This window comes from Scleropages formosus, chromosome 8, assembly GCF_900964775.1.
Source record: "Scleropages formosus chromosome 8, fSclFor1.1, whole genome shotgun sequence".
Classification (NCBI taxonomy): Eukaryota; Metazoa; Chordata; class Actinopteri; order Osteoglossiformes; family Osteoglossidae; genus Scleropages; species Scleropages formosus.
Genome location: NC_041813.1, coordinates 11,769,528 through 11,791,494, shown reverse-complemented (window position 1 = coordinate 11,791,494; position 21,967 = coordinate 11,769,528). Strand labels below are relative to the sequence as shown.

At 46.7% G+C, this 21,967-nt stretch overlaps 1 protein-coding gene across 5 annotated transcripts in view; it reads right to left on the bottom strand.

Moving 5' to 3' along the window:
• LOC108918065 (MAP/microtubule affinity-regulating kinase 3-like) overlaps window positions 1-21,967 on the bottom strand; it is a 78,702-nt gene that overhangs the window by 34,654 nt on the left and 22,081 nt on the right. For all 5 annotated transcript variants that reach the window (XM_018724974.1, XM_018724975.1, XM_018724978.1 and 2 more), the window contains exons 4-6: window positions 19,369-19,417; window positions 6,869-6,934; window positions 1,132-1,202 (exon numbers count right to left, since the gene is read on the bottom strand). In XM_018724974.1, the coding sequence (XP_018580490.1) occupies window positions 1,132-1,202; window positions 6,869-6,934; window positions 19,369-19,417 (186 nt within the window). The remainder of the gene's footprint in view (window positions 1-1,131; window positions 1,203-6,868; window positions 6,935-19,368; window positions 19,418-21,967) is intronic.

Sequence of the window (21,967 nt, the reverse complement as noted above, 5' to 3'; positions counted from 1 at the left end):
TTTATGTGAAGCTGTCCTGTATCAATGGAAGGAAGGACTGGGAACACAGGGCATATTGCCCGGCCCATGTCCTCTGCAATGGATGCTGGCCAGGGCTCCCAGTCAACTGGCAGACCACATTTGCTTCCAGAAAGGACATTGGAGGTGACAGACCATATTGACTGGAACGGTCCATTCCACAGAACTGTGCAGAGTGCCCAAGGGCTGGACAACCACACAAGCATTGTTTCCCATGTGCCATTCTATGAAGCCATGGCCTTGGGGTCACACAGCGGAAAGCAGAGGGACATGAGAAGGAGCAGACATCCCCCCTCTCTTTGGCAGATGCCAAAATGCTGCTCTGCAATACTATCTGCACCTCACTCAATTTACTTGTGGCTTTTTACAAACCCTTTGGTCCTTCTTCTTGCAGAAGGAACATGGTTGCAATATACATCAGGTGTGAAGAAGGCCATGTGGAAGCATACGCAAGTTAAGCGGTAGTCATTACAGAATCTGGATGGGCCAGTATGGTAGCACTGGTGTCTCACAGCACGTGGACTGTGTGATTGCATATCCGTTCAATCCCTGCTCAGTCTGTGAGGAGCTTACATGTTCTCACCATGTGTGGGTTTCCTCTGAGTGCTCTGGTTTCCTTCCAAAGTCCAGAAATGTGTTTCAGGTGGATTAGTCAGTCTAAATTACCCATAGTGTTTGCGTGCATGTGTTTATTACATTGCTTTGAATACATGTGTGCATGAGTGCAGGAAGTTTAGAGCAGTGTATCTAGTATTGTAAGTCACGCTGCTTAAAGATGTCAAACACTAGTTAACTAATGTATGTCACTTTGGAGAAAAATATCTGCTAAGGGTATAAATGTGTCACATGTCACATGGGTAAACTACTGCAGAGAATAGCTGCCTGAGTACCTACCTCATTCCCGTGACCTTGAGTAGATAAGGGGTATTGTCAACAGGAGATGTAAGACAAGTGGGCAAAACCTATTGTGGGCCCCTGCACAGAGATGACAGCCTTTCCTCACAGACCCCAGAGCCTCAGGGGCTAGTGCCCCACATCTGTCAAAAGGCACCAGTTCCATGCAGGAGGCTGACACGTAGCTGGGGACATCCTGGAATTAGCACACTGCGGTACCTGTCTAAATTTAGCTCTGGCCTCCTTTTCCTTCAGCCTCCCATGTGCAACAAGGTAGTCGAAGACCTCCCCTGAAAAGACAGAGAGCACAAGAGTTGAGAACAGTAGCAGTTTGGAACTAGTGAGAAAAAGCGATTATACCAGAGGCGGTGAAGATGAGGGCGCACTCCCGCAACAACAGTTCCTAGCATGGCTGCCATCACTAGCTATCTTCTTGCCATGAAAACAGTGCATCACTGCAGGAAAACTATAACATTTGGTTCTTTATTGATTCCACCTCAGAAAACACCTTATTTTACTTTTTCTTCTTCACAAGCCATTTTTTTTAAGAAATATCCATCCATCCATCTATCCATCCATTTTCTTTCCCACTTGTCTTACTAAGGTTGTGGTGGAAACAGAGAGAGCAGAGAAGCCTGGACATACCGGTCCCCTGCAACTTCCTCGAGCTCAGCCCGGGGGATCCCCAACCGTTCCCAGGCCAACTAGGAGATACAATCTCTCGAGTGGGTCCTGGGCTAACCTCGGGGTCTCGTCCCAGTGGGTCGTGCTTGGTATACCTCCAAAGAGAGGCCCCCAGGGGACATCATTACCAGATGCCCAAACCACCTCAACTGGCTCCTCTTAATGCGGAGGACTAGCGGCTCTACTCTGAGTTCCTCCCGGACAGCCTAACTTCTCACCCTGTCACGGAGAGTGAGTCCTACCACCCTGTGGAGATAACTCATTTCAGCCGCTTGCATCTGTGATCTTATTTTTTCAGTCATTACCCAGAGTTCATACCCATAGGTGAGAGTAGGGGCATAGACAAACCGGTAAATAGAGAGCTTTGCCTTATGGCTCAGCTCCCCCTTCACCACTACAGTCCGGTACAGCGACCGCATTACTGCTTCCGCTGCTCCCAGTCTGCAGCCAATCTCATGCTCCCTTCTCCCCTAGCTCGTGAATAAGACCCCAAGATACTTAAACTCCTCCACCTGGGGCAAATTCTCTCCCCTTACCTGGAGGGGGCATGCCATCCTTTTCCGTGAGAGAACCATAGACTCAGATTTTGAGGTGCTGATCCTCATCCCAACCGCTTCACCCTCGGCTGCAAACCGTTCCAGTGCGTGTTGGAGGCAGCCACGTGACGGTGCCAAAGGGACAACGTCATCCGCAAAAAGCAGAGACATCACCTTCCGACACCCACAAAGAATGCCCTCCTGACCTTGATTGCTCCTTGATATCCTGTCCATGAAAACCACAAACAGTAGTGGAGACAGGGCACAACCTTGGCGGAGTCCAACACCCACACTGAATGGGCTTGACTTAATGCCGAGTATGCGGACACAGCTCTCACTCCGTGTGTAAAGAAACCGAATGACCCGCAGTAGCAGCCCTGGCACGCCATATTCCTGAAGCACCTTCCACAGAATTTCTCGGGGAACATGGTCATAGGCCTTCTCCAAGTTCACAAAACACATGTAGACTGGATAAGCGAACTCCCATGCCCCTTCAATTATCTGTGAGAGGGTAAAAATCTGGTATACTGTTCCAGGACAAAATCTGCATTGTTCTTCTTCAATCTGAGGCTCAACTATCAGCCGGAGCCTACTTTCCAGCACCCTGGCATAAACATTCCCAGGGAGGCTGAGAAGTGTGATACCCTGATAGCTGGCACACCCTCTCCAGTCCCCCTTTGTTAAAGATAGGGACCACCAACCCAATTTGTCAATCCAAAGGCGCTGTCCCTGAGGTCCATGCAACATTGCAGAGGCGTGTCAGCCATGACAGCCCTACAATATCCAGGGCCATAAGCAGTTCCAGGCAAATCTCATTCACCCCTGGTGCTTTGCCACCATGGAGCTTATCAACTACCTCAGTGACTTCCACCAGGGAAATGGACTCTGAAGGCCCGGAAGCCTCTGGCCCTGACTCCCGTAAGGGAGGCATATCTCTTGGGTTTAAGAGTTCCTCAAAGTGCTCCTTTCACCTCCCGACAACATCCTCATTAGAGGTCAGAGTTTCTCCACTCTTGCTGAGCACAGCTTGAGTGAAGCTCCTCCGACCCCTCCTGAGCCACCGGATGGTTCTCCAGAACTTCTTTGAAGCCGACCGATAGTCATTTACCATAGCCTCTCCAAACTCCTTCCATGCTCTGGATTTTGCTTCTACAACTGCAGCCGCTACTGCCTTTTTTGCCTGTCAGTTACCTGTCTGCTGAGTCAGGAGTCCCCAGAGCCACTTTTTAGAAATCACTTGATCACTTGAGTCACTTGACCGACCAGACTATCGGGCGTCGAATCGACTCCGCTGGTCACAGCACGCTTTCCATTCCTCTCTGGATCGCGCCTTCCTCATCCACGTAGCTCCAAACGTTTTTCTTATGTCGTCAATCCATCGTTTTGGAGGCCTTCCGCGTGGCCTTTTCCGCTCACGCGGATACCACTCGACAACTGCGCGAGTCCACCGATTGTCGGTGAACCGAGCAACGTGTCCGGCCCATCTCAACTTTTGCTTCTCGTACTCGTTGATGACGTCCCTCACGCCGGATTTCTCTCTGATCGTCTCACTCCGGATATGTTCTCTTAGTGATATTCCCAGCATAGATCTCTCCATCGCCCTTTGAGCAGTTACCAACCTTTGCTCTTCTCTCTTTGTGGTGGCCCAAGTTTCACTGCCGTATAACATTGCAGGTAAAACTGTGCCATTGAAGAGGTTCGCGCGGGTGGTCTTATCCAACTTTCCTTTGAGCACATCCTTGATGGAGTTGAACGCTTTCCATCCGGCCCTTATTCTCCGCGAGATTTCCTTCTCCATGTCTCGACGCATATTTACTTCTTGTCCAAGGTAGACGTATTCCTCCACCTCCTCTATTTCATCGCCTTGAACCACTATTCGGCCCCTTGTTGCGTAATCTGACCGCATGAACTTGGTCTTCATGCGGTTCATTTTGAGGCCTACTCTCGAGCTTCTGATGTCTAGCTCGGTTAACACGGTCTGAAGTAGATCTGTGGTTTCGGCGACGAGGACGATATCGTCAGCGAAACGGAGGTGGGTCAGTAGCTCGCCGTTGATGTTTACGCCGCCCTTCCAGTCGATGTCTCTGAAGATCTGCTCGAGACATGTGGTGAAGAGCTTCGGAGAGATGGTGTCTCCTTGTTTGACGCCCTTCTCGACTGGTATTCTAATCGGCGACGACAGCAGAGCGATGTCGGTGGTACATCCGGAATTCGCCTCCTGTAGGAGTTCGATGTATTGCGCCTCGACTCCTTGCATCTCCAACGACTTTAGCACTGCGTTGATCTCGACGCTGTCGAAGGCCTTCTCGTAGTCCACGAACGCGACACATAGTGGCAGCCTGTACTCTTTCGCTCGCTCCAGCAATTGGATCAGAGTGAAGATGTGATCCATCGTGCTGTAGGTTCTTCGGAAGCCTGCTTGTTCCCTTGGTTGTTGTCCATCCAAGTGTTCTGATAATCGTGTTAGGATTATCTTCGTGAACAGCTTGTAGATGTGGGACAAGAGGCATATGGGACGATAGTTCTTCAGGTCTTCTCTATCTCCCTTCTTATACAGCAGGATGGTTCTCGACTCTTTCCACTGCGATGGTATCTTGCACGTGTTCAGATAGTGACTGAACCGTTCGGCGAGGATTTTCCAGAGCTGTTCTCCGCCCAACTTCAGCATTTCAGATGTTATGCCATCTTTCCCCGGTGCTTTTTCCCTCTTCATCAAATTGACGGCCCTTTCAACCTCACTTACGAGAATGGGGGGCACATTCTCTTTCCTTTGAAGTGACGGTGGTGGTTCAATCTTCACAGCAGATTTGAAAAGCTTAGTGTAAAAGTCTTTACAGATCTTTACCACCTCGCCTCTTTCATCGGCTGTAGCACCATCCGAGTTCTTCAGCTTCGTCACTTCCGATTTATAGAGTGCCATCCCCCTTTCACATTTCTTGAGGCTCTTCCTTTCCTCGGCGGCCTTCAGGAGCTTTTCCATCCGGTATTTTTTGAAGTCTCTCTTCAGCTGCAGTCGTATCACCCTGCTGAGAATGGAATATTCAAGGTGATCTTCCGCAGTCCTCTTCATGTTCTTTCTCTTCTCGAGAAGTTTTTTGGTTTCTTCCGAGATTCTTCCCTTCTGCTCCCTTGGGCCCGCCTCCTTTGCCTCCCTCAAGCATTCCTTCAGTTTCTCGATCAGTGAGTCATAATCATCGTCAATTCCGTCAATTCGGCACCAGGATTTCCTCTCCATCGCTTCCTGCAGTCGCTTTCCATCGTAGACCTTCACACGTTCTTCCCTCGACGTCAGATGCAGTGTCTTCTTCTCCTTTGTCCTGTCGATGACGATCTTGGCCCTGAGCAGGCGGTGATCGCTGCCGGTGTTGAATGGCGTTACGACAGAGACGTCTTGCAGAATGCGCCGCTTGTCGACCAGGATGTAGTCGATCTCATTGCGATGTGCAGCGTTAGGGGCTATCCAGGTCCATCTTTTCTCGCTGTTCTTCTTGAACAGGCTGCTCCCGATGTAGATTTTTCTCGCCTCTACCATAGTGACCAAACGTTCCCCTCTTTCATTTCTTTCTCCAGTTCCAAACTTTCCAACATACCTTTCACCTTGCCTCCCTTTTCTGACCTTTAATTAATAAAAGAATTAAGACAATGAAATCACAATGGTGCAGAACAGGATGCAAACACAAACAGGTCGATACGTAAACTAGATTAAAGAATGCCAGATCGTCACTAGGAGCATGGGTATGCAGTTCTCAGAATGCAGTGCTTCTCACAGTCTTTGTTACACAGTCACTTGGTACAATTTTAAAATGTGGACTTGGTTTATTGTACTGAGCCTGGGTCATATATTGCAGACCAGATTAATCATAATCTGAAATTATTAATGATATGTAATATTACTAATAGTGGACCAACTGCATGAAAAAAAGGATACCAGGACACAGAATATCAAGAAATTAGTGTATTTTCATTAGAACAAGTACCTCCATGAAAACACTTTGCAACATGAAGCAGGCCAGAACGAGCAGATATCTAATCCAGAGCAAAGCTGGATGAACAACTCAGTGTAGTCTATTTTAAACTGATTTGAAATCAGTTCTGAATTCATTGTAAATATAAAATACAAAATAACAGATTCAGTGATGTAAAACTCCCAGTGGAGGACGAATAGTTGTTATAGGTACTGTAATACTTATAAAAGTCCCTCTTCTCAAAAAATATGAACTTTTTTAAACCAGAAAAAAAATAATACTGATTTATGTTTTAATTTCTCATCTCTTATATTCCTTCTCTGCTGGCTGATGTTGAGGCAGTGTTTGCTGAAACAGAACTCTTAACCCCACCTGTCTCTTTAAAAATGTGACAAGGGTCCCTGTGTGTACACACACACACACACACTTTCTGAACCACTTGTCCCATACAGGGTCGTGGGGAACCAGAGCCTACCCAGCAACACAAGGCGTAGGGCCGGAGGGGGAGGGGACACACCCAGGATGGGACGCCAGTCCATCACAAGGCACCCCAAGCAGGACTCGAACCCCAGACCCACTGGAGAGCAGGACCCGGTCCAACCCACTGCGCCACCGCACCCCCTTCTGTGTTCTCATACTAATATATAAAACCCCCAACTTGGCACCTACTTGCTTGACACCTAACATCCACCCCTGCTGCTCTCTCCTGCTCAATTCAAAGCTCTCAATGCATACCAAATCAAACTTAATTAAATTTGCTGGTGTACTCACCTCCACTGGCGTACTCCATCACCAAGTACAGAGTCTTCTCCATTTCAATGACTTCAAACAGCTTGACTGTCATAAAGAAGGGAGGAAAGAACATTTTAGCACATTAGATTAAAAAAGACTCATTTTGTGTATTTCAGCTAGGAAATTGTTATTTTTCTTGCCTTATGCCTGTGTTAAAATGCTCTGTGTCACTGTGTGAGAAGAGCACTCTATAAAAATAAATTGAATTGAAAAATATCCCTGCATTATTGCCTAACCATGTGAATAAATATGAATATACTTTAACATACGCACATTATTTTTGCCAGCTTGGTGGCATCTTAAACGTACCTTTATATCAAATAAAATGGTTAAATAAAAATGAACTGTGGAAGCTAGTAAGCCACCACACTGATTTTGGAAAAATTAAAAATTGAGTGTTATGTAAAGAGGGGGTGTGGTGGTACAGTGGGTTTGGCCTGTGCCTGTTCTCTCATGGGTCTGGGGTTCAAGTCTTGCTTGGGGTGCCTTGTGACAGACTGGCATCCTGTCCTGGGTGTGTCCCCTCTAGCCTTACGCCCTGTGTTGCCGGGATAGGCTCCGGCTTGCTGCGAGACTGCTGGGGACAAGTGGTTTCTGTGTGTGTGTGTGTGTGTGTGTGTGTGTGTGCGCTGTTTATGTGCATGTTTAATTGTCAGACCTTATAAAATGTTGCAAAAAAGCAGTCAATTTTCTTCACATGGTGATTTAATGGGAAGAGGAGTTTCCTAAGGCCTGCAACAGTGTTCTCTGTGCAGTGTGAGCATTACTCCATAGACTGCTTTGCACAGCCCCAGGGGTTGATGCTCTATTGAGCCCTCTGTTTCGACACTCTGGATGTGTGGAAAGTGCTGCTGTACTGACGTAACTTTGACGTGTACCACTCAGCACTTCTCCTGCAGGCTACTCAACCATAAGTCACGGTGGAAGCAGCAGTACAATAAAGCGTAGACCATGACCATGAAAGAGTGGACATATTTCTAAAGAGGCAATGTCTGTGATGACAGGCACTGCTGTTAATTCGTCCTTGTCTTTCTGGACATGAATAGGATGACGGCAAATTCTCAGTCTACAGACAGGAGGGTTTTATTTTAAAACAAAGCCTGTCATTCATAGGCAAGCTGTCAAAGTAACACCTATGCCAGTTATACACAGATTGTTTGTCTTTTCTCAACAGCTTTTATCCATTTCAGCTAAACAGCTTTCCCTATCTATTATTTAGCAGAGATCCTCCGACTTCTTCTTATCCCTTAAGCAGAAGAACCTAACGTGAAGAATTTTTATTTACTGTACATTTGTACCTCAACTGAGAAATCCATGTGGGGCCAGGAGTTGGTTAGTAAGTTGGCAAATCCAACAGCTATGTAGAAATCTATAACAACTTACAAATACAGGTTAAGTAATCAATATATTGCTGTTTCATGTATGGTCAAAAATATCAGATAACGCTAAAATGAACAGAAAATTTGCTTTAAGACTTCATCAGCAGTTCATACAATGCAGTGTCTTTCTCTTTACTGCAAACAACAGGCATAAGACAGGATACAATACAGATGGGATGAAGGTTATTTTATTATTTTTTAGTAACTCAAAGTTAAGTCTACTTTAAAAATACTTGTGAGAGAAAATAAGAAAACAGCAGAAGTGATGGTATGCATTAAATGTACAACTGATTCTATGCATGTGGTCTGTAACTGGTGCAGAAGGCCCACTGTATTAAGAAGCAGGCTGTAACAAGCACCAGGTCAGAGGTTATCTGGTAAAGGCAGGATGTGTATACCAAGGGCATGGCCTTGTGGTCCTGCCTTGCCTTGATTGAGGTCAGTTTAAGGTCAGCTGGATGATAGGGGTTGGATGGTTCAGCTTTAGGGTGAGGAGTTTTAAGAACAAAGGACTGGAAAGTTACTAGGCAAAAAGGCAGGAAAACATTGAAAACACCTGTTATAACACCCTGTAATGAATTATGTAGAAGCATGGCAAATAAAATCAGGCAGTAAGGACTGACTGGGGAGACACCCAATTTCAAGGGCTCTCCCACTGGCCGACGTTGTTGTGAAAAGTTTTTGTGTGTCTGAGTGTATTTCTTTCAAGGTCCCCTATGGCTGAAACAGGAAAGGGAAAGACTGCTTTCACATACTGAAAAAAACACATCATCTCCACAACCGCCGTGACCTGTTTTATGCATGCGACACAGTACCGTGTTTCTCTCATTCGCTAGATGAAAGTCACCAGATGCTGATAAACATGCTTTCCTGTAACATGATAAAACCGGTCACAGGAAAGCATGTTTGTCAGCATCTAGTGACTTTCTATTTCCAGTAAACTTTAATAATAGGCAGGTACCTCTATTATTTATAATAAATGAAATATACCCAGGTTGAAATTAGTCTCTGAAGCTGCCGAATCCCACACCACCATTTGAGTTTGCATTCTACCTGATGGCATTTTCCTGACATCTAATGGCGGAAAGCCAAAAAAAAAAAACATGTTGAAAAACCCCTATGGCGAACGTAAACAAGTCAACGTTTACCACGCCCGGAATAGGGTCCACAGAGCCGAACCCTGGAGCCAGGCCTAGGGGTAGTGTTCCTAGACGAGCACCTGGTGGCTGGGCAGCCCAAGTAACCTGGCCGGGCTCAGCCCAAAAAGGCAATATGGGGGGCTATGTGGGCCCACCACCCGCAAGGTCCAGCATGGGGGTCGGGTGCAATGCCTTTCAGGCAGCAAGAGGGGCCAGGGTGACACATGGCATCACAGACCCTTATGACAGATACTGGCTCCTGGCACGTGGAATGTAACCTTGCTGGGGGAAAGGAGCCGGAACTGGTGCAGGAGTTTGAAAGCTACCAACTAGATATAGTTGGGCTCACCTACACTCACAGTGTTGGCTCTGGAACCAAACTCCTCGATAGGGGGTGGTCTCTCTCCTACTCAGAAGTTGCAAAGGGGTAGAGGCGCTGAGCAGGTGTGGGGACACTCAGAAACCCCCGGTTGGCTGCCACACAGTTGGAGTTTGTCCCGGTGAACAAGAGGGTCACCTCAATGTGACTTAAGGTCGTAGAGAGGAAAACTCTGCTGTGTGTGCTTATGCACCAAACGGCAGTTCAGAGTATTTGATCTTCTTAGAGAGAGTGGGTGGGGTTCTGGACAGGGCCCCACCTACAGACTTCATAGTCCTGCTGGGGGACTTCAATGCTCACGTTGGCAATGACTGGGAAAATGGGAGAGGTGTGATTGGGAAGAACGGCTTGCCTGATTTAGAAACCCAAACGATGAAATGTTACTAGACTTCTGTGCTAGCCATGGTTTGTCCATAACAAACACCATGTTCAAACACAAGGATGCTCATAAATGTACTTGGAACCAGAGCTCCTTGGGCTAAAAGTCAATGATCCTCAATGACTGTCAGAGGACCCTGTCTGGAATGCTTTTAACTCCCACCTCTGTGGGAACTTCTCCCATGTTCCAGAGCAGAGAGGGGACGTGGAGTCTGAATGGACCCTGCTCAAAACCTCCAATGTGGAAGCAGCCAGGTGCAGCTGTGGCCAAAAGCTTGTTGGTGCCAGTCACGGAGGCAACCCAAGAACCCACTGGTGGACTCTGCTGGTGAGGGAAGCCATCAAACTGAAGAATGGGGCTGTTAGGGCCTGGTTGGCTCTGGGGACTCCTGACTCAGCAGATAGGTAACTGACAGGCAAAAAAGGTGGCAGCTGCTATGGTTGCAGAAGCAGAATCCAAAGCATGGGAGAAGTTTGGAGAGGCTATGGAAGATGACTTTCGGTCGGCTTCAAAGAGGTTCTGGAGAACCATCCGGCGGCTCAGGAGGGGTCGGAGGAGCTTCACTCAAGCTGCGCTCAGCAAAGGTGAAGAAACACTGACTTCAAATGTGGACATTGTCGGGAGGTGGAAAGAGGACTTTGAGGAACTCCTAAACCCGAGAGATATGCCTCCCTTACAGGAGTCAGGGCCAGAGGCTTCCGGGGTATTACAGTCCATTTCCCTGGTGGAAATCACTGAGGTAGTTGGAAAGCGTCACAGTGGCTAAGCACTGGGGGTGGATGAGATTCGCCCGGAACTGCTTAAGGCTCTGGATGTTGTAGAGCTATCATGGCTGACACGCTTCTGCAATGTTGCATGGACCACGGGGACAGTGCCTATGGATTGGCAAACTGGGGTGGTGGCCCCAGTCCTTAAGAAAGAGGACCGGAGAGGGTGTGCCAGCTATTGGGGTATCACACTTCTCAGCCTCCTAGGGAAAGTTTATTCCAGGGTGCTGGAAAGAAGGTTCCAACCAATAGCTGAGCCTCTAATTGAAGAGGAACAATGCAAGTTACGCCCTGGCTGTGGAATAGTGGACCAGCTTTTTACCATCTCACAGATAATTCAGGGGACATGCGATTTCGCTAGTCCAATCTACATGTTTTGTGGACTTGGAGAAGGGCTATGACCATGTTCCCCGAGAAATTCTGTGGGAGGTGTTTCAGGAGTATGGCGTGCCAGGGCTGCTACTGCGGGCCATTCGGTCTCTGTGGGTGGTAGGACTCACTCTCCGTGACAGGGTGAAGAGTTGGGCTATCCGGGAGCGACTCAGAGTAAAGCCGTTAGTCCTTCGCATTAAGAGGAGCCAGTTGAGGTGGTTTGGGCATCTGGTAAGGATGTCCCCTGGGCGCCTCTTTTTGGAGGTATAGCAAGCACGGCCCACAGGGACGAGACCCCGAGGTCAGCCCAGGAACCACTGGAGAGATTATATCTCCCAGTTGGCCTGGGAACGGGAACGGCTGGGGATCCCCGCATTGAGCTGGAGGAAGTTGCGAGGGACAGGGATGTCCAGGCTTTTCTGCGTTGCCTATTTCCACCGCAACCCGAGAAGGACTAAGTGGCCAAGAAAATGCTGCCATTCACTTCATGCTTGCCTACTTCTATTCTGGCTAGCTGTTTTTTCTTCACTATTTTTTTAATCTTTAACCATCCAGGCAGGCCAGCTGAGAATGAGTCCTCATTTGGAGACACAGAAGAGGGAGTCTTTTCTCAATTAAAATCCAGATACAAACCAATCTTCTGACCCTTCTGTGTTTCACTCACTGAAGCAGTGTTTTTCAGAAAAACTCTCATCATGTCACAAGCCAGGGCTTGCATTTAGACAGGGCTGCACGTTGTGACGTGTGAAAATCCATGTCACTGAAGGTCCTTAAGTAAGATGTCTGCAATCTGCTATCTGAAGGGAAAGGGTGATTCAAGGATAGCTAGACACCTAGGCAGCTTTTCCTTTGGTGATGTCAGCTTTACTGGCCATATTTGAAATAGATGTATGTTGTGTTGTATGCCTACTTTTTTGAGTATGTCAGCAATAAGACAGAATCAGGTAGTCTGCGAAGGTTTTAGCACCGAGTTCCACATGAACATTGGTACGTCGTCAGGAGAGAGGCAGTGCTCGTCTGTCTGTGCCCCAGTCCGGTCACGAGAGGCGCCGTGACACCTGCCCCTGTGAGGTGGGGCCGGATATCCGTGCACAGCCATGGATCTCCAGTACTATGGTATCGCTGTGTCTAGGCGGGATTCTGACTTAGAGGCGTTTAGTCATAATTCCACAGATGGCAGCGTTGCACAGTTGTCTCCTCAGCTAATAACATACGCCAAATGTCTGAACCTGCGGTTCCTCTCGTACTGAGCAGGATTACTACTGCAGTAACACATCTTCAGCAGGGTAAAGCTAACCTGTCTCACAACGGTCTAAACCCAGCTCACGTTCCCTATTAATGAAATTCTGCTTCACAATGATATGAAGAGCAGACATCGTATGATCAAAAAGCGACGTCGCTATGAAATTTTGACTGCCACAAGCCAGTTATCCCTGTGGGAACTTTTCTGACACCTCCTGCTTGAAACCCAAAAAACGAGAAAGATCGTGAAGCCCCACTTTCATGGTCTGTACTCATGCTGAAAATCAAGATCAAGCAAGCTTTTGACCTTCTGCTCCCTGGGAGGTTTCTGTCCTCTCTGAGCTCGCTTTAGGACACCTGCGTGACCGTTTGACAGGTGTACTGCCCCAGTCAAACTCCCCACCTGCCACTGTCCCCGGAGCGAGTCTCACCCGGCATGCGCTGGGCAACTGACGCCAGAATCGAGAGCCACCCACCGGGTAAGCGAAAAAATAATAAGATTTTAATTTTATTACTTTTTTTTTTTTTAACAAGCTTAGTGATTTCCGTTTTGAGGACGATTCTAAGAAAGACTAGGAGCAATTCTGCAATGCTGTCCATACAACTGCATCAAAGGCATTAGGGCCGTCCTCACACAAGCAGCAAGACTGGTTTGACGAAAATGATACAGAAGTCAAGGTCTTACTTGCTGAGAAGCACCATCTGCATTGTGCCCATCAGAACAACCCATCCTCAACTGCAAAGAAGGCCACCTTCATCAGCACTCACAGAAAAGTACAGAACAAACTGCACAAAATGCAGGACTTGTGGCTGATGAAATTCATGTGTGCGCAGACAGAAATGACTCCAAGCAGTTTTATGAAGCCCTCAACACAGTCTTCTCGGAGATCTCCCATCCTGAGCTCAGATAGCACTACTTTCATTACAGAGAAGACACAGATCCTCCAGAGATGGGCTGAAGATTTCAAAGCCATTCTCAACCATCCCTCATTCATCAGCAATGAGGCCATCAACAAGATGACCCAGGTTGCCGGAAATGACTCCAGGGATGCGTCACTAGGCGAGGGCAAAGTGAAGAAGGTCATCAGTCAGCTGTCAAGCAGCAAAGCCCCAGGGTCAGATGCCATACCAGCAGAGGTCTACAAAGCCAATGGTCCTATGCTGCTACAGAAACTCACCGAGCTGTTCCAGTCCTTCTGGAAGCAAGGATCCATCCCACAGGAACTTAGAGACACGTCCATTGTACACCTCTATAAGAGGAAAGCCAATTGCCAGATGCACGACAATCACCGTGGGATCTCGCTGCTCTCCACAGCAGGGAAAGTCCTTGCAAGAGTCCTGCTGAACCATCTCATTACTCACCTGGAGCATGGCTTACTGCCAGAAACACAGTGTGGCTTCTGCAAGGAATGTGGAACCATTGACATGATCTTCACTGCGCACCAGCTATAGAAGTGCTGAGAGCAAAATCCTGAACTCTACACAACTTTTCAGAATCAGAATCAGAATCAGAACGAGCTTTATTGCCAAGTATGTTGATACATACAAGGAATTTGTCTTGGTGACAGGAACTACCACAGCACAGACAGAATGACAGTGACAAGACAGGTGAAAAGATAGAGTATGTGAGCAAGGGATAAAAAATATTTAAAAATATAAAGTACCGAATATACAAAAATAGTCACTAGATACAAATGCAAGGGAGTGTGAGTAAGAGAAATGTGATAAATAGTTGAAAATATAAATATAAATAGCATTATGTATTGCACGGTTTACTCTCTAGGGGAGAGATTTAGGTGTTCATGAGGTAGATGGCCTGAGGAAAGAAACTTTTCTTATGCCTGGCTGTCCTGGTGCACAGTGCTCTGTAGCGCCGGCCAGATGGCAAGGGTTCGAAGAGGAAGTGGCCTGGATGTGAGGGGTCTAGAATGATTTTGCTCGCCCTTTTACTGACTCTGGACGAGTGCAGTTCTTGGAGAGCTGGGGGAGATGTGCCGATGATTCTTCCAGCAGTCCGAACTATCCGCTGCAGTCTTCTGATGTCTGATTTCGTAGCTGAGCCGAACCAGACAGTTATAGAGGTGCAGAGGATGGACTCAATGACTGCAGAGTAGAATTGCAGCAGTAGCTCCTGTGGCAGGTTGAACTTCCTCAGCTGACGAAGGAAGTACAACCTCTGCTGGGCCTTCTTCACAATGGAGTCTATGTGGGGCTCCCACTTCAGGTCCTGTGAGATGGTGGTGCCCAGGAACCTGAATGACTCCACTGTTGCCACAGTGCTGTTCATGATGGTGAGTGGGGATAATGCTGAGGTGTTTCTCCTGAAGTCTACGATCATCTCCACTGTTTTGAGCGTGTTCAGCTCCAGGTTGTTATGACTGCACCAGACAGCCAGCTCTTGGACCTCCTGTCTGTAAGCAGACTCGTCGCCATCCCGGATGAGGCCGATGAGTGTGGTGTCGCCTGCAAACTTCAGGAGTTTGACAGAGGGGTCTTTTGCGGTGCAGTCGTTGGTGTACAGGGAGAAGAGCAGTGGGGAGAGCACACATCCCTGGGGGGCGCCAGTACTGGTTGTGCGAGTATTGGATGAGAATCTTCCCAGCCTCACTATCTGCTGCCTGTCTGTCAGAAAGTTGGTGATCCACTGACAGATGGAGGTGGGCACAGAGAGTTGGGTTAATTTGGACAGGAGGAGGTGTGGGATGATGGTGTTGAAGGCTGAGCTGAAGTCCACAAACAGGATTCTCGCATAAGTCCCTGGTTTGTCCAGATGTTGCAGAATGTAGTGCAGTCCCATGTTGACTGCATCATCCACAGACCTGTTTGCTCGGTAAGCAAACTGCAGGGGGTCCAGCAAGGGTCCAGTGATGTCTTTCAGGTAGTCCAACACGAGTTTTTCAAGTGACTTCATGACCACAGACGTTAGGGCGACAGGTCTGTAGTCATTAAGTCCTGTGATTTTGGGTTTCTTTGGGATGGGATGATGGTGGAGCGTTTGAAGCAGGAAGGAACTTCGCACATCTCCAGTGATCTGTTGAAGATCTTTGTGAAGATAGGGGCCAGCTGGTCAGCACAGGTTTTTAGGCAGGCCGGTGAGACGCCGTCTGGGCCTGGTGCTTTCCTTGTCTTCTGTTTGACGAAAACCCGACGCACCTCCTCTTCGCAGATCAAAGGTGCAGGAGAGGGGAAGGTGGGGGTTACTGGAGGTGTTAATTGATTCGTGGAGAGAGGGTCTGAATGGGTGTGGGGTGTGAGACAGGGTTTATCAAACCTGCAATAAAACTCATTCAAATCGTCGGCTAGTTGTTGAGTTGACACGGTGCCGGGGGGTGGTGTCTTGTAATTTGTGATGTCTTTCATGCCTTTCCACACCGACGCAGGATCGTTGGCTGAAAACTGTTTCTTCAGCTTTTCAGAGTAGTTTCTCTTAGCCACTCTGATCTCTTTTGCCAGTGTATTTTTGGCCTGTTTATACAAGACTCTGTCCCCGTTCTTGTAGGCGTCTTCTTTGGCCTGACGAAGCTGTCTGAGTTTTGCAGTGAACCACGGTTTGTCATTGTTGTATGTCAAACGAGTCCTGGTAGGGATGCACATATCCTCACAGAAACTGACATATGATGTTACAGAGTCTGTGAGCTCATCTAGATCGCTAGCAGCAGCCTCAAAAACACTCCAATCAGTGCACTCGAAGCAGGCTTGTAAGTCCTGCTCTGCTTCCCCAGTCCATCTTTTAACAGTCCTTATTACAGGTTTAGCTGATTTCAGTTTCTGCCTGTAGGTCGGTATAAGATGAACCAGGCAGTGATCAGAGAGCCCCAAAGCTGCCCGTGGAACAGAGTGATATGCATCCTTTACTGTGGTGTAGCAGTGGTCCAAAATATTACTGTCTCTGGTGGGACATGTAATATGCTGTCTGTATTTTGGCAGTTCACGGGAGAGATTTGCTTTATTAAAGTCCCCGAGAATGATTATAACAGAGTCCGGGTGTTGTTGCTCTGTGTCAGTGATCTGGTCGCCCAGCTGTTGCAGCGCTGCGTTCACACACGCTTGCGGTGGAATGTAAACACTTACGAGGATGAACGAGGAAAACTCCCGCGGCGAGTAGAAAGGCTTGCAGTTGATGAAGAGCGCTTCTAGGTCGGGACAGCACATCTTCTTCAACGCTGTTACAACTGTACACCACCTTTCGTTGATGTAGAAGCATGTCCCACCGCCACGTGATTTCCCCGCTGATTCCGCGTCGCGATCCGCTCTGAACAGCTGGAAGCCCGGCAGATGTAGCGCACTGTCCAGGATGGCTTCATTCAGCCAGGTTTCCGTGAAGCACAGAGCAGCAGAGTTTAAAAAGTCCTTGTTTCTTTGGGACAGGAGGAAAAGTTCGTCGATTTTGTTGGGTAAGGAGCGGAGGTTTGCCAGATGGATACTAGGCAGCGCTGTTCTAAAGCCGCGCTTTCGGAGCTTGACAAGCGCGCCGGCTCGCTTTCCGCGCTTGCGCGTCTTGGAGCGCTTGAGTAGCGCCGCTGCACCTCCGACTACAATGTCCAGCAAAACGTCAGAATAGTCGAAAACCGGTAAAATGTTGGGTGGTGTGTACTGCCGAATGTTCAGCAGTTCTTCCCTGGTAAAACTGATTGTCGGAGTATAACTAAAGACAGGGCAAACTAACAAAAACAGTAAAACAACTGTGGAGCTCCACACCGAGGCGGCCATCCGCGGCGCCATCATGTGAAGGTATTAGTAGTATTTGTAGACCTCACGAAAATCTTTGACTTTGTCAGTCACCAAGGCCTATGGAGAATCATGGCAAAATTTCACTGTCCAGACCGATTCATGCTGACAGTACGGCAATTTCACGACGGTATGATGGCTTGTGTCCTGGATGACGGTGAAGCATCTGAGACCTTTCCAATCACCAACAGCAAGCAAGGATGTGTTCTAGCACCCACCTTGTTCAGCATGATGTTCTCAGCCATGCTGACTGATGCCTTCCAGCACAGTGAAAAAGGAGTAGGGCTGAAGTACAGAAATAATGGGAAATTCTTCAATTTGAGGTGACCGCAAGTTGTCACCAAGGTGAAGGAAACTGTGCTGTGAGACTTTCTCTTTGCTGATGACTGTGCTCTGAATGCAAGAACAGAGCCAGAAATGCAAGCCAGCATGGTCATGTTTTCATCTGCATACAACAACTTTGATTTCACCATTTAACACTAAGAAGACTGAGGTCATGCACCAGCCAGCACTCCACTCTCTGTACACAGAACCCTCCATCATTGTAAATGGACTAAGATTGCAGGCACTGGACCACTTCATGTACCTGGGCAGTACCCTTTCCAGAGCAATGGCCATCAATACGGAAGTAAACTGCAGAATTTCTAAAGCCAGTTCTGCCTTCAGCAGATTGCGCTCCAACATCTGTGAACGTTAAGGGATCAGCCTACCAACAAAGCTGAAGGTCTACCAAGCAGTGGTGATTCAAACTCTGTTGTACACCTGCGAGATGTGGACTGACTACCGGAAGCATGCACGACAGCTCAATCACTTCCACATGTCCTGTTTGTGCAAGCTTCTGAAAATCAGGTGGCAGGACAAAGTGCCAGACACTTAAGTTCTTTCTAGAGCCAGTCTGCCATCAATTCACACATTTCTAATGACAGCCCAGACCAGGTGGGCAGGGCACATTTTCAGAATGTTACACGATCACATCCCCAAGCAGCTCCTTTATGGAGAACTCACTCAGGGAAAGTACTCCCATAGAGGGCAGAAGAAGTGGTTCAAGGACATGTTGAAGGCCTCCCTGAAGTCGCTTGTGATCAACACCACCACCTTGGAAACCTTCGCACTGAACTGTCCAGCATGATGCAGCCTCATTGACAAAGGTTACCAAACTGTTGAGGTGAGGTGAACTGCTGAGGCTCAAAGAAAACGTGAGCTACGAAAGTCCAAAGCTGCTCACACATTATCAACAGTGTCGTGACATGTCTGCATGATGTCTGACAGGACGTTCCACGCCCGAATCAGTTTACTCAGTCATTTTCGTACACACATACGACAGTCAGCCCATCAACAGAGATCTCGAGGTCTTCATCTATAACGATGGACAAACAGTATTTGTTTTTTTAAACTAAGGCATTCCTTTGCTTTTTCAACATTTTACTTTACATGTATGGATGAGTCACCCATTGTAAGTAGTGTACCTAGCAGCGCAAATCACCTTGGTGAATAAAGTGTGTGGACTGATAACACTACATAGAGTTCATTGGAAGTTGCTTTGGAGAAAAGTCTCTGCTAAATAAATATAAATGTAAATGTAGATCTCATAGTTATTACAGATGATAAGCTGTGACAAGATTTAAGAGAAATGCTAGTATGTAGGCACAAGCCCAGCATGAGGCTTGTCTTGTGTGGTGCTTCATATCTCCAAACAGAAATGATACTTCTGTTTTTATAAGGCATTTCTCTTAAGTGTAACCCGACAACTTTTTAGGCAGATTTTACTGTACAAATTACATTTGCTGGTAAGTCCAAATTTTTCTAAAAGGTACCTCCTTTAAACGAGGGAAGCCTTTATTTTACATTTGAGCTTTGATTCTCTCATGTCAACAGGTACATTGATTAGATATTCTCAAGTTCCCCCAAGAAATTACTACCACAGAAGAGTATCATGGGACTCATGTCTGTCTCAACAAGCAAGGAGGACAATGTATTTTCAACTGTAACAAAATACCACCGAATATCGATGCAATTATATCACATCAGTGAGGAAACAGCAAAAAGAGACAGTTGGACAACATCTAAAACATCAACAGAATCAACCACACTTACCTATGTTTGGATGATTTAAAATCTTCATTATTCGGACTTCCCTGAAAAGCTGTGGAAGAAGAAATGCAGATTACAACAGACCATCCCTTTCCCCATCTATTATGCAAGACAAGCCTCTGAAAACATGTGGTAGAAGAAATGCATTTAGAACCAGACCACCCCTTTCCCCATGTATTACACAAGACAAGCCTCTGACGGTGACTGCAAAAACTCCTTGAAACCAGTGGCTGAGCCTGGACAATAGTTTTTATGATTACTATAACTATAAATAATAATGACTATAATACAGGGGTGGGCAATTCATTTTCCCAAGGGGCCACATGAGAAACAGGGACTGTTGTGGAGGGCCAAACCAATAGGCTGAACTAATTCTGATCAATACTAATTTCATTGCTTCATAAAAAGCAGTAAATTGTATGGTTTTGATTAGCTGCTATGCGTAAGAATACATGTTACGATAAGGGTATGAAAATGTGGAATAGGCCAAATAGAGCAGTAAAAAATAGTAGAAAAGCCAATCATTACACCACTATTTCATTTTATTTTTAACATAACATATTTTTAACCTTCACAAAAACAATTCTGAAAGTGTGTATGTTTTGCAGTATTAAAGACCAACAATTAATTAACTTTATACAAAAAGCAATAAGTGCTTTTGATGTTTTTTTTGGTTCTTTTTTCATGTTCAGTGAGAAAAATCCAGTCTGTCTTGGGTTTGAACAAGTGCACTGAAGTCTGGTTGAATGTCTGAGGTGGATATGCAAAGGACAGCTGACAGGTAATCATGAGGGAGAGAGGATCTGTATCTGGATTTGTTAAACTTCATCACTGAGAATGTTTGTTCACATATGTAGGTAGATCCAAAGAGAACAAACATCTTCTGAGCATGCCTCCTCATGTGTGGAAAGTTCTCCTCTTTGAGAGAAGAGTAAAAATCCAGCAGTGATACTGACTAAAAGTGCTCTGCCAGTAGTGTATGAGACTGCAGGTCAATGAGTTTGAGCTGAACATCGCTGGGTGTATTATTCACACTGCAGGGGGATAAAGAAAAGTGCAACAAACTATCTCTGATTCAATGCTCATGCTCTGATGAATCTAACTATTTTAGTTACAACATCAATAACATGGTTAATTTTTACACTGACTTACAACACCCCCTGATATAACACAATGCAAAAATACCAGTTTCTGGGTTAATTTCAGTCACTTAAAGTTTATCCTGCCTGTCGTCGTCCCTTTCAATGACCGCATTGCTGCCAGCTCCTCCGTAACGTTAAACTTTCCATCGTTATCCCACATACAGAGACAAGTAACTGGGCTGTGTTGCGGACATCGCAGCTCTCATCAATCAAAGCCAAGGAGAAATAGTCAAAATTGTCCACTTTGTTTTGCAGCTGAAGCTTCAGATTTCCCACGACCAATGTCCTCGATCCTTTTTGTTATGGCACGCACACACATATGTAAATTGAAAAAAAATAGCTATCACTTTCAAAATAAAAGCAATGCGGTTGTATTCTGTGCATGGCGTACACTTACTAACATTTGATTTCTAATTTCCGATTGATCTCTCGCGGGCCAGACAGGGATAGCCAAAGGGCCAGATGTGGCCCAGGGGCCGTAAAATGCCCAGGTCTGCTATAACAGAAGCTTAGCTGATCCTGTAAACAAAGCAATTAAAAACTATTACACAGTAAATGTTATACTAGTTTCTGGAAGAATAAGGGAAGGGGGTTAGAGTTAAGTCAAGGTGAATTTGACTCATGGTGACCACTCGTGGTTTTCGTGTTAAAGGAGGGTATAGAAGTGGCTTACCATTCCCACCTCCTGCACATGTTTTTGGGTTGAGAATATAGAAAGAGCATGCAAACTCTACACATGCTGGGTGGGACTTGAACTGGTGGTGAATTGAGAAAGGAACTGTGTGGTACTGGCTTTACCCGCAATGTCACCGTGCTATGACTATGCTGCTGTGCCACTTTCTGGAGCACTCATAACCCTGTAAATATTGAACCTGCCTACTTTGTCAACTAAGAGCCTGGGAGTAATGATTGAAACAAGTCTGTCTCTCAACATATTGAAGCCATAACTCAGTCCTCTAGATACCGTACATCATCCTGTATAACATCTGCAAGATCTGCCCTTATCCCACAATCACCTAAGTGAGACTCCTGATCCAGGCCATGGTGATATTCTGCCTGGAGTCCAGGAGGCCAAACAAGAGAGAATTGCAGTAGTCCAGGCAGGACTGCTCCAGCAGGCAGGACTCACCAGCTGATACAAAATGCTTCTGGACATGCAGTGTTTGACCAGCCAAAGTCATCCCACTTATCCTCTTCCTTGTCTCCTTGCACTGGCTTCCTATCGCTGCCCAGATGAAATTCAAGACTGGTTACGCCCTACACAAACACCAAGAGATCTGCTCCTCAAAATCTACAAGACTTGATCACCCAGTACACCCAACCAGATAGCTATGCTCTTCCACCTCAGCCCACTTGGTGGTCCCATGCAAGAGGTTCAAAATCAAAAGTACAAAAGTTTTTGGTTCTGGATCCAATATGGTGGAATAACCTCCCTCTCTCACTGAGAATCGCTGAACTTC